We start from the raw sequence: 13,458 nt of genomic DNA, 5'->3' as shown, positions 1-13,458 counted from the left end.
AAATGTGCAAATGAAACTCAAGAAAAAAAATCACGGAAGTTGTAGCGTTGGGCTTATCATTATTAGCAATGAATTGGCAAAATTCTTTATCAATTATCACATGTGCAATCAAATTGTCAGAAAAAGCGATTACTTACTTAAGTTTCTTTTTAGAACTTGTCTAATTTTATTTTTTATTTGTTTAATTTTAGTTATAAATAACAGTTATTTTACTCTAGGCGTGTTTTTTCTACTACTCAGTAGCTACTCATTTTTCATTTTATTAGCAATACAATAATAAATATTACACAAGTAAGTATTTGTTTTTATTGTTTTTCGAATAAAATCAAAAAATGAGTAGCTACTGAGTAATAGAAAAAACTCGCCTTCTATTGAACAACATTTAATCTAAAACTCCCATCTCATTAAATCTCTTCAAAGTATACCTCATTGTATCTCTTATTCTCGGTGTCGAAAACATTACTTCAGCTTTTCTATCAGCAAAATCTTTATCCATAAAATTCTCCAAACTAACATCACTTGATGCACTTTTATCAATTGAAATTCCAGGCAATACAGCATAATTTGCAAAAAATCCAAAAGGTTCTCTTCGTCGAACTTCCAAAAGTATATCTGCAAAACTTGGTATATTCTCATATTTATAAGCTTTCAATGTGTCAGAAAATGATTTATAATATGTCTTTAAAAGTTCTTCACGTTTCTCTTTCAAAACATCCAATTGCATTGAAGTGTAAAAGAAATAATTCAAATCAAATCCAGGACTTCCAAAAATGCTCATTTGTAAATCGATAAATATTACATCTTGTACTGATTCTTTGGTTTCTTTGTTGTTGTATTTGAAGAGGAAGTTATTTACCCAAAGATCGCCATGATTGAGAACTTTCAATTCACCCGGAATTGGATGTTGAGTTTTGAGGAGATTCTCCTTGAAATTTGTTGCATATTTTTCAAGTTTTTTAGTTATACTTTCGTATCCTTTCCAAGTGCTGACATTTCTTACAAGTGCATCGTACAAAAATCTAAAGACTGTTACAAATGTATCTGAACCGTTTAGACCATCTTCAGATAGAAAACCGACACGGAAGCTATTCATACAATCAGGATCCTAGAATTTTTTTAAAAAGTTGTTTAAAATACTGTCAAAATTTTTAGATAAAAGAATGTACTCACTTTCTTTTTCAAAATTATTGAAGATCCATGAAGATAACCAAGTTTCTTCATAACTAGCTGACAATGCTCTAAATCCAGCCCTCTTTCTCGATCTCCCATTATGTAATCAGAAACAGCGAGATCTTCAAATACCAAAGTATTGATAGGTTCTTTTGCAGCAAAATAAAGCTTTCCTGCTAGTTTGACATTATCCAAAAGAATTTCCATTCGTGGAATCATATTAGCGTAGAAGATCTTCTCTTTATTGAAGGCTTTCAAGTCCTGCAGGAACTTCAATGCATCACTTTCTGGCATGCTTTTTACAATCACCGATAAATCTTCAAGTTTTTGATCGTCATCTCGTCGACAGAAAGAAATTCGAACTCTGTAAATTTGGCTGCAGTAATTATCACCAATTGTACTTCCTAACTTGATTGATACTTTTCGAATTTTAAGATCCGATTCAAGAAGGGCGTTTTCAAGAACATCTTGAAAGAAACGCACATTCAGAGATTCTGGAGCTCCAGCTGAGTTAATAATTTCAATACTCATTCTAAAGTTTCTAGGTTCAACAGGTACAATAGAAGATTCCACAGAGCTAGAACGCAGAATGACCGAAGTCAAATTGAAATGTGTCTATTTAAATAGTCTTGACGCGATTTATAAGTTGATATTATTTATAGAAATAACTAGCATGATAAATGCAAGACACACTCTTAAAAGCTTTTTGTAACGTATACTGAGAAGAATGAGGGACCTATATAATTTTCATTCATAAGGTGCGATAGATAGTTAAGTATTTTATATTTTTATTAGTATCTCAAGTATTTGTAAGCAAAAACCCGCCAAACTTAAAAAAAAAAACATTCTTGCCAGACAGATATCAACTTAAAATAATTGTTATAATGACAGACAATTATTCAAAAATGATTTGCATTATTTGTAAAATGAGCTTCGTTTAACAAACAATAAAATAATAATCTATTGTTTATTGTTAAAAAGCTTCTATAATAATGTAATACAATGTTTTGTTGAGATGATAATTTTGAAATTAGATCATAAAAAGTTTAATAATGTTTATAATGCGTATAAACAGTGGGGTGAGTATAGGAAAGGTGCAAAGTTTTTAGCAAAAGCAAGATTTTTTTCATGGCGATGACGAAATCAACTTTTTCTAAAAGTTTTTTGTATCCTCCACACAAATATCCTTCAGTGTACCAAATTTTCATACTTTTTAACAAAAAGTATGACTCACCACTGTGAGTCATAGCTTGGTCGTTTGGAATCCAACTTGTTCAATATTAAGTCTGGCTTCCCGGTATTTTTTTATGCGTCCCAGAACAATTTTTGTGATCATTTTAACAACTGAAGACAAAATGAAAAAATAAACTAAACGAAATCGATCTTCCGTTTTTCAAAAACGAAAGAAACTGTTCGATAACGCAGCCACACAAAAAAAAATAAAAAGTTCTGACCTGGGGGTGCAACTATGTTAATCATATGTTTTTTGGGTAGCTTAAACCGAATCCGAAGTCCAATTGGCCCTCAAAAAATTTCACAGCCACACAATTTTTTTTTGTTTGATCTGAGGATGCGACTATGTTAATTATATATTTTTCGAGTCGCTCGTCGCTGAAACCAGATTCGAAGTCTATTTTGCCCTATCACGTCAGGTTTTTGAGATAACATAAAAAAAAGATGCTTGAGTCAAGTTGTCTGTGGCCTCTTTTTGAGTTTATCTAGAAAACCTGACGTGATCAAGTAAAACGGACTTCGGATTCAGTTTGACCGACCAAAAAAACATATTACTAACATAGGTATAGTTAGAACTTTTTTATTTATACTTGCCCAAAAAATACCCTTTGATAACCAAAAAAAATAAAAAGTGTATTCGTACACTGAGGGAAAAACTACCATAAAATAAAGTTAAATCAATGAAAACCACATTGATTTAACTATTATACGGAGTGATTTTGCGTTGAAGATAAATATTTTAAAATCCACGTGGAAAAAGGTTAATTTTTTGTGGTTTCGTATCTTAAAGCAACATTAATTGAAGTAGTTCATCTTTGAAACAAAGACGTTTGAACCTCAATTTTTTACCTTAGTATCGTATCGCGTTTTACTTGCGATATAAGTAGGTATTATATAACAAGTTATGCATTCGTCCAAAAAAAAAGGTGAGATAAAATTTGTTCATGATATTACGATAATAGAGAATGCCAAAAAAGTGGGTCCCGAAAGTAAGTATGTCTGTCTGTCTGGCAGTCTCTCTGTCTGTCTGCATAAGGAGCTACAGCATAAACGGATAGACCGATTGACTTCAAACTTGGGATGATTTTATTTTAGTTAGTTCGAAAATCATTATAACGGTAGGTATACCTGCCATAGAACTGTTATTTTTTTCAAACCTGTTTTTTTTTTAAACGAAATTTTTTATGCTGAATATTTTAGAAGAAATTTAAAATAAAATTTTGAAAAAATTAGTTTTTGGATTTTTGAAAAAAATTTTGAATTTTTTTTTTAATCAAATTTTCGAAAACGGGACATTGGTTTTTTTGAAATTTTGGTTTAAGATTTTGATTACTGATTTCTACAAAATGGCATACCAATTTTATTTTAAAACTTTTTTCCAAAAAATTATTAATAAAAAATTAGTTTTTTAAAAAACGGCTCTAACGATTTTGAAATTTTTTTTTCTTAAAATACATATTAATATATCAAACAAAACTGCATACTTTTTTTTGGAGTTCTATTCGATTTCGAATGTTGATTTATTGAAAACTTTTTTAGTATCGTAGTGATTTAAAACAAGATGAAACGAAAAAGCGACACGAAAAATCAATTGATCATAACTTTTTTGATTTAATAGATAGATAAATGAAATTTATAATGTAGATAGGTAATTAAATAAATTATGATTGTACGAAATTTCAATTAATTGCATATTCAAAATTCTGAGATAACGGTGAAAAGATGTTCTTTTTCTAAACATTATATCTTTTGATCTAGAGCACATAACAAATTTATTTAACTTTAATACGCATGCTGATAATATTACCTTTAATTTAATATATCACACATAACGGTACGTGCTCTACAAGTTATATAATCTTTAATTGAAAAAACTTGAAAAATATCTCAAAACACCTGTGAAGATTTGTTGCCGATGACCAGTCAGCAGTAGAGGAAGTACCGTAATCTCAGTTTGAAATTTCGACATGGTTGGTTTAAAAAATTCTTACTTTTTTTGTAGGCATGGTAGAAATATGATTGAAGCGTCATATAAAAGGTGAAATAATAATGATTTAAAATTTGTTATAGGTTGTCTTTTAAAAAAAAATGGATTTAATGGCGTTAGAAGAGAAAAGAGATTGATTGTTTTGCTTTTTTTATGAAAACTAATTTTGTTAAAAAAATTCTAGCTCTTTTTCTAGATGTTGTACAGACATATTCGATATAAATATTTTGAGCTCAAACAATAAAATTTATTGTAGGTTTTCATATAAAAAAAGTGATGGAATAAAAAAAGTTATATTTTTTTTTAATGATTTTTAAGGTTTCACTTCAACCACGTGTGAATTGCACACATGATTTTTTTTTATTTTGTTGTTTTTATGTAGATACCTATTCCCAAAATTTCTATATAAAAAGCCTTAAAACTTTAAGCAACTTGGACTCTAAGAGCAAGTTAAGTTCGTGCGACTCAGTCGTGCATTTTATTTTTATCTGCTCTATAGGCAAGTATTGGAAATAACGTATTAACATTTTTCTTAAATTGCTGATGTTAGCTCTTCCCTTACATCCTCAATGGCTAAACCAATTCTGTTTTAAATCTTTGTATAGACAATTTGTATTATAATAAATGATATATTTAACTAACCTAACAAAAATTTTACAATTTGAATGGTTATTTGTATGGTAAATTGTACTTTGAACTACAAGCGCAATTACGTCCGACCAAGTCGTGCATTTTATTTATTCTCTACCTGATCAGGCACAACGCGGGCTCATATTTTGTAGCTATTAAGAAATTCTTATGAATAAATTAAAGCTATTTTATGCCACTGGAAAATTCTAGAATTCTCGGAATCTATTAATGTAAGATCTTTGACGTTCTGAAATGAATAATCCTTTCACAATCTGTTGATCACTTAAAACAACAAATTTTTTTTTTATTGCCAAAACCTCAACCAAAAGGCCTGCCTTTCCCTTTTTTTAAATCAATTAAAAAGAATATAAAATTACATTTTTGACTTTAAAATTTAAAGAATTTAGAAAAGATACCTGCTCTTATACAAATTAAAGTTAAAAACTAACTAAAAAACAAACAAATATTAGTTATATATAAGCCTTCCTTACAGTGACCCCTTTCAAAATTGAAATCCTTCGAGATAAATTCATATTCATAATAAATTTTTGGATTTATTCCTATTTTGTGTTGCTTTTTCAAAACCTTTAATACCCAATTCCCAAAACAAATTTGTCCAAAAAACATCTATACACAAAAAAAAAAAAAAAAACAATATGGTTTTGGTTTTCCTCTATTAACCTATACCAAACTACCATTTCTATTTCCTTGACATCGGAATATAAGAAAATATCAATAACCAAATTAGAAAATCCCTTCAAATCCTTAAGGTATGCAAAAGGTATGGTAGAGAGGTACCCACAAAATCGATTTCCTGTTTCAAACACAGGAAAGCAATATAATTCTCCTCCCCCTCAACATTATGGTCAGTCCTTTCTGTGATTTAAACATCAACACATAACTTACCTCAACTACCAAACAACGTCCTTCCGTGCATATATATTTAAGATTGTATAGCGAAATAAAGGACACACAAAACACAGTAATCTCAACTCGACCGGAAGAAATTTTGTTTTAACTTTCAATATTATGGGGACAGGATAAGACATTTCTAGCCATCAATCCTCTTTCGGGATTAATTTTCATCATTCCCCAAAAAAATCTCAAGCCCCCAACACAACCACCCAACGTAGTCCTCACATAAACTAGAGAAACATCGTAAAATTCATTTGTTAGATTTTGTTCGACTAACAACAACAACTACCAGTCACAGACACAGTGGCAAAAGTGGGTAATATCCGGTCGTGTGTTGTTCTTAGTGCGGTGTTTTTATACCGAAAATTTATGCCAAAGGCACTTTTGACTCTCTTTCGAGAAATTGCTTAGAACAAATGCAAATCAGTATGAAATGATCAGTAGGTAGTAGAGTATCCTTATGGAAAGTCCTTTTGGACTTAGTCTCTAAGACTCAAAGGATTTTGTGTGTTGCAATGAATCTCTTGGAACAATTAAAAATTTATTAGAAAACGCCTGAACAACAATCGAAAAGCAGTGCAATGCACTGCTTTGTATGAGCATTTGTATCCTTATTTTGAGGTTGTAAAGTTTTCTATATAAGGACTCTATGACTCGCTTAAAGCAAAAATATGCACACACCAAGATACTAGAGTAAAACAATTCAAGTACGTAAACTATTTTCAGTGCTCGAAATAGTTTTGTAAGAGTGTGGTCTTGTGCAACTAGAAACAAGAGAGATTGAAAGAGAAAGAGATAGATAAAGTGAAATAGGATAAAAGGATTAATCCGAGAAGGATAACGTTTTCTAGGATCAACCACAAATTAAATGGAAAGAGTAGGTAAGTCCTTGTTTCTTGTTCCAAAGTGGTGTTGGCTGGCTATTCGAGTTTTAGAAGGAAAATTTATTCCATTCAAGAGAAAACAAGCTAAATTCGAAAGGTGAGATATATATGTATACACTTTCATTTGTAGTTGTTGTTGTGAGACACATGCTGCTTTTTTGGAAAACTATCAGTGCGGTTTTGGACTTTATCGGATTTGGGACACACCAGGACCAGCATACGGACCATATTCAGCACACAGTCCATATAGGATTAAGTTTAGGTAGAGAAGGAGAGAATTTTTGAAGATTTCAATTCCATTTAATAGGAATAAGGATAAAGTTTTGTGATTGTTGTTCTTTTTTTTTTTGTTTGTTTGATTAGGGTTTTCTTCATAGCATATAAATATATCATTTCAAAATGTTGTTGCAGGATGTTTGAATGCTTAAATTTTCTTTGGTTTTTGTTTTTTTTTTTTTTCTCTGTATTCCTTTATTTTCGATTGATTTTGAAAAGGAATTGAAAGGGTTATATTGTTTCTGGATAATTCGATTAGTTCAAATTTTGTTTAAAAACTTTTCAGACATTAATTTTAGTATTTTTTTTTTTATCGGTCAAAGAAATTGCATCGAGCAGCAATTATTGGGTCAGAAATGGACGGAGCTCATTCTCTAAAGAGAATATTTTTTTTGAACCAAAATACTTGTGATATGATCAAGATAAAAAGACTAACCAACATCGACTATCCGGTTTTTACATTAATTTTCGACTTGAAATAAAATAAAAAATTAGACCATTTTTTCTCAACAGAACCGTTTTCTTGATTTTTGACTATCTTGTTAACTATTTTAACGAATATTTTTGTATAGAAATGTTTCAGAAACATTAATGGAAATAAGGAATAATTTGAAAAAAAAAAAATATTAGGTATTGGATTCAAAATATTTTTACATTATTTTTAAGTTATTATTAAACTATCTGACCCGGCGGACTTCGTTCCGCCATTTTTTGTATTTATTTTTAATTTTCGACTCTATAATTAGTTAACATTTTAAATGAAAAAGGGAATCAAAACGTGAAAAGTTCGTAAAATGAGTTTAATAAAATGCACGACTGGGTCGCACGAACTTGCTCTTAGAGTTAAAGTTGCTTAAATTTTTAAGACTTTTTATATAGAAATTTGAAAAAAAAAATAAAATTCGTTTAAAAAAAAAAATTAAATTAAATCTGAAATTAAATTGCCCTCCGAAACAAGTATGAAGTTTTAATTGATATATTAAGATGCATTTTTAGAAAAAAAATTTTCAAAATCGTTAGAGCCGTTTTTTAAAAAACTAATTTTTTATAAATAATTTTTTGGAAAAAAAGTTTTAAAATAAAATTGGTACGCCATTCTTTAGAAATCACTAATCAAAATCTAAAAACAAAATTTCAAAAAAAATTCAATGTCCCGTTTTCGAAAATTTGATTTTTCAAAAAAAAATTTTCAAAATTTTTTTAAAAATTCAAAAATTATTTTTTTCAAAATCTTATTTTTGGCTTATATTTAAATTATATAAATGCTTCTTCACAAAAAGTTTCGTTTAAATCGAATAAGCAGTTTCGGAGATAATCGGATTTGAAAAAAACGGTTCTATGGCAGGTACCGTTAATAATGATTCTCAAAAAAAAATTTTTTCATTGAAAGATAGACCTTAGCTTAAAACTAACATTTGAATATTTTAAACAAAATCGTTAGAGCCGTTTTCGAGATATTTCAATTTTACTAAAATCGGTATATGACAAGTACCGTTATTTTTGGTCCAAAAAAATTAATTCTAAAAACCCCTCTGGAGAGTCGCCAAATAACTCTACATACCAAGTTTGACATTAATCGGTCCATCCGTTTAGGCTGTAGCTTCTTATACAGACAGACAGACAGACTGACAGACAGACTGACAGACTGACAGACTGACAGACTGACAGACTGACAGACTGACAGACAGACAGACAGACAGACAGACAGACAGACGGACTTCCGGGACCCACTTTTTTGGCATTGTCTACCATCGTAATGTCATGGAAAAATGTTATCTCAACTTTTTTTTTTTGTACGAATGCATAACTTGATATATAGTACCTATATCGCAAGTAAAAATATTCACTTTTAAACTTTTATCAAAAGTGGCCTATGTAAAATATGGCCTATGTTAAAAACGGCCAAAAAACTTGGGACAAAAAATCTTGTTTTTCCCGTTATTAGGTCAAAAATCATTTTAAAATTTAAAAATTTGTAAATGCTTGCGCATGACTAAAGCCTATATTTTCTATAAGCTTGAGATTTTTTGGAGGCTAATAAAAATTACAAAAAAATGAAAAACTACTCAAAAATGTCCCTAAAAATTAGTTGTTTTTCAAAAATTCAAATTTCAAAATCCAGGGACTATGAAAAAAATCCGTATAAGACGCCTAAATTTTTTTCTTAGTATCTTTCCAATCGTGTAACTCAAGTTTCCGTAAAAAAATTTCCCTACCTTTAATAAGCCTTTTGTCGAAGTTCTACCAGATGTTTTCACCGCACAAAAACCTTCACAACTTAGTTTTGAGATTTTTTAGAATTTTTGCAATACCTTTTTCAACCTTACAATAAATTTATCTATCATTTAAAAAAAAATTCAACTCTCTATAAAAAAAACATGTAATTTTATTTTCTCATGCTTAAAATGTGTTATCAAATGAAAGGTAATATTATCAGGATGATCAATAAAGATAAATCAAATTTTTATAAGCTCCAGATCAAAAGATGTAATATGTTGAAAAATAGAGTTTTATTTTACCGTTATTTCAAATTTGTCATTACAAAATTAATTGAAACTTTGTACAAATATAGTCTTGCCCATTATCTATCTACACTGTAAATTTTATTCATTTATAAAAATAAAAAACTGTTAAAAACGGACAAAAAACTTGGGACAAAAAAAAATTGTTTTTCCCGTTATTCGGTCAAAAAGTTTGTACATGCATGCGCATGATTAAAACCTATATTTCCTATAAGTTTGAGATTTTTTGCAGACTTTTAAAAATTCCAAAAAAATAAAAGACTACTCAAAAATGTCCCTAAAAATTAGGTTGTTTTTCAAAAAATTTTATTTCAAAATACAGGGCCTATGAAAAAAATCCGTTTTAGACCCCTAACTTTTTTTTTTAAATATCTTTCTCATGGTGTAACTCAAATATCTGTGCAAAATTTTGCTTACCTCTACTTAGTCTTTTGTCGAAGGTCTATGACTGCAAAAAACTTTCACAATTTGGTTTTGAATTTTTTTTTGAATTTTTTCAATACCTTTTTCAACTATTGAATAAATTTGTCTATCATTTAAAAAAAAAAGTCAACTCTTTACAACTTACCGTTTAGAAAATAGCTTCTTTTTTCAATGTCTTGTTACCCCCATTTACCCTTTAAAATCTTAAATTTTTTTTGCCTTAAACCTTCTCCTCTTATGCCTCTTTGATTTAAAAAAAAAAAATTAAGTAAATAAGTCAGCCGGTTTGGCCGGTTAGCGAATGTTCACAAAACCAAACTTTAATATATATAATAGATTTTTAATAAAATTATATTAAAAATATTCTTTATTGATTTAAAAAAAAAATTTTAAAGTTCTCTCATAAAAAAAATGGGATAAAACAAAAAACAAATAGAAATTCATAAAAAAATAATTTTAGTTTTTAATTTGATAAGAAATTTTAAAAGAAAAGTAAAAATAGATACAAGTTGCTTTTTTTTTTTTTTAATCTTTATGAAAAGTATCGACCCTCGAAAGAAGCAGAATTCTTCTAATTCTACCGAAATAGATTAGTGTGCGAAATTTCTATCTCCACTGGAACTGCTAGCCCCAGGAAATTGAAAAATGTATTTTTCATAATTATTTACAGTACACCTGATAAGATATTATCGAAAACTCTTTAAAAGATGAAAGATTTTTTTTTTTTTGAATAAATGTTTCCTTATCAAGAAAATCAAGAAACAAAATAAAACTTTATCAATGATCGAAGTACTGATAAAAACTTCTTTATCATTCCTTTTTCTTTCTTTATTGTAATTTTTTTTTAAATTTTGTTTTACCTATACAATTTTTGTGATTTTAAACTAATCACTCCACTATTTAATTCGTATTAATCTAAAACACCCAACTCATCGAACCTCTTCAAAGTATATCTCATTGTATCCCTTAATCTCTGTGAAGAAAACATTACGTCTCCTTTTTTATTTGCAAAATCCTCATCCATAAATTTCTCCAAAGTATTATCACTTGATTCCGATTTATCCATCGAAACTCCAGGAAAAACACCATAATTTGCAAAAAATCCAAAAGGTTCTCTTCTTCTAACTTCCAAAAGTATATCTTCAAAACTTGGTATATTCTCATATTTATAAGCTTTCAATGTATCAGAAAATGATTTATAATATGTCTTCAAAAGTTCTTCACGTTTCTCTTTCAAAACATCCAATTGCATTGAAGTGTAAAAGAAATAATTCAAATCAAATCCAGGACTTCCAAAAATGCTCATTTGCAAATCGATAAATATTACATCTTGTACTGATTCTTTGGTTTCTTTGTTGTTGTATTTGAAAAGGAAGTTATTTACCCAAAGATCGCCATGATTGAGAACTTTCAATTCACCCGGAATTGGAAGTTGTGTTTTGATGAGATTCTCCTTGAAATTGGTGGCATATTTTTGAAGCTTTTTAGTTATACTCTCGTATCCTTGCCAAGTGCTGACATGTCTTACAACGGAATCAAATGAAAATCTAAAGACTGTTTCGAATGTATCTGAACCATTTAGACAGTCTTCAGATAGAAGACTGCTATGGAAGCTCTTCATACAATCTGGATCCTATAAAAAAAAATTTTGAAAACACTCTTGAAATTTTTGTCTTAAAATTGTTGTATACCTTCTTGTGAAGAATCAGTGAAGATCCATGAAGATATCCAAGTTTTTTCATAACTAACTGACAATGGTCCACATCTAGCCCTTCTGCTCGATTCCCCATTATGTAGTCTGAAGCACCAAGATCTTCAAATACCAGCGTATTGATGGGTTCTTTTGCTCCATAGTACAGCCTTCCGGCAAGTTTGACATTATCCAGTAGAATTTCCAATCGTGGAATCATGTGAGTGTAGAAGATCTTCTCCTTTACGAAGGCTTTCAAGTCCAACAGAAATTTCAATTCATTACTTGTTGGCATACTTTTCACAATCACCGATAAATCATCAAGCCTTTTGTCATCATTTGATCGACAGAAAGTAATTTGAACTCTGTAAATTTGGCTGCAGAAATTATCACCAATTGCACTTCCTCTTTCGAATGATAGCTTACGAATTTTAAGATCCGTTTCAAAAAGGGCATTTTCAAGAACTTCTTGAAAAAATCGCCCATTTAAAGATTCTGGTGCACCAACTGAGTTCATAATTTCGACACTCATTCTAAAGTTCTTAGGTTTAAAAGTACAACTGGATATCAACAGTCTTAATTTAACAACAAAAATGTCTCTTTATTAAAAAATTATATAGAATTGGAACACAAATGACTTAAATTAAACCAAAATGTTTCTATTTAAATACTCTTAACGCGATTGAGAGGAGAAAATTAGATTTTATAGATACAACTGTCGTGTGGATACTAATCGAAGAAACATATAATAAAGCTTTCTATAGTTCACTGTTCAGAGAAACCTATCATTTTAGTTCTAATTATATGCTTGAATGCCTTGAAAACTATTAAAGTTTGATTGATAGTTTAGTATTTTGTGTTTTTGTTTATAAACAAAATAAAAATGAGATAACCACCAAGCTTAAACAAGTTCTCAGACAGATAGTTATATCAACTTTAAATAATTATAATGACAGATAGTTATTAAAAAGCTATTCGTATTATGGCAAACAAAATAGTAGACCTTGTTCTATTGTTTAAAAGCTTCTATACCATACTAAAATGTGATACAATGTTAGATCACAAAAAACTAGAGGCAGTAGTGAATTTTTTATTTGTTCAGTTGATGCAGTATTGTTTTAAAGAATTTTGAAATTAATTAAATTTTTATAAGTACAGTAATTTGTTTGTTAAAAATTTATAGCTTTTCCATCAGAATTATTGCCACAAAATGCTGAATGAATAATACACTGTGCTAAAAAATAAAAAAAAACCCGAGAAATTACATAGTGTAGGCTATTCGTATGGTCGAATAATGCATAAAAATATTTTTGTTATGTTTTTGGAACCCTCCATTTTTTTTTTAATTTACAAAAAACCATTTTTTACAGACTTTACAATGTAATCTACCAATATCTCAGTCATTTTTTTAACAATTCTCAATATGTTACATGTTTTTGGAAAGAAGATTTCCAGACCTTTTGAATGATGTATATGAGTCTATTGCTTAAACAAATTAAGTGTAGGTTTTTATCCCATAAATCTTAAAAAGTGATTTTTTTTTTTTCAATTTTTTCAACTTTAACCAATTTTTTTTGCAAAATAAAACAAACAAAAAATAAAGTAAGGTTATATTCTGAAAGAATATACATTTTGGCACAAATTGGCTTATATTTTTTTTTTTTAATTTGACCAAAACTGCGGAATCTATGCTATCTATGATGTGAATTGCAAGGTGCACAATATTGT

General features: G+C 29.1%; 2 protein-coding genes across 2 annotated transcripts; both read right to left on the bottom strand.

Annotated features, from left to right (window-relative positions):
- Positions 1–373: 373 nt before the first annotated feature.
- Positions 374–1,807, bottom strand: LOC129910933 (uncharacterized). Its single transcript, XM_055988538.1, has 2 exons — positions 1,171–1,807; positions 374–1,105 (listed from the first exon to the last, which is right to left on the bottom strand). The coding sequence occupies exons 1-2, from the start codon at positions 1,699–1,701 to the stop codon at positions 383–385; spliced, it is 1,254 nt and encodes a 417-aa protein (XP_055844513.1). The 5' UTR covers positions 1,702–1,807; the 3' UTR covers positions 374–382.
- Positions 1,808–10,832: 9,025 nt separating this feature from the next.
- Positions 10,833–12,319, bottom strand: LOC129910934 (uncharacterized). The gene is made up of 2 exons (XM_055988540.1): positions 11,732–12,319; positions 10,833–11,673 (listed from the first exon to the last, which is right to left on the bottom strand). The coding sequence occupies exons 1-2, from the start codon at positions 12,260–12,262 to the stop codon at positions 10,951–10,953; spliced, it is 1,254 nt and encodes a 417-aa protein (XP_055844515.1). The 5' UTR covers positions 12,263–12,319; the 3' UTR covers positions 10,833–10,950.
- Positions 12,320–13,458: the final 1,139 nt, after the last annotated feature.

This window comes from Episyrphus balteatus, chromosome 2 (genome assembly GCF_945859705.1).
Source record: "Episyrphus balteatus chromosome 2, idEpiBalt1.1, whole genome shotgun sequence".
In the NCBI taxonomy this organism is placed as follows: domain Eukaryota; kingdom Metazoa; phylum Arthropoda; class Insecta; order Diptera; family Syrphidae; genus Episyrphus; species Episyrphus balteatus.
This window is presented reverse-complemented; position numbering and strand designations above follow the sequence as displayed.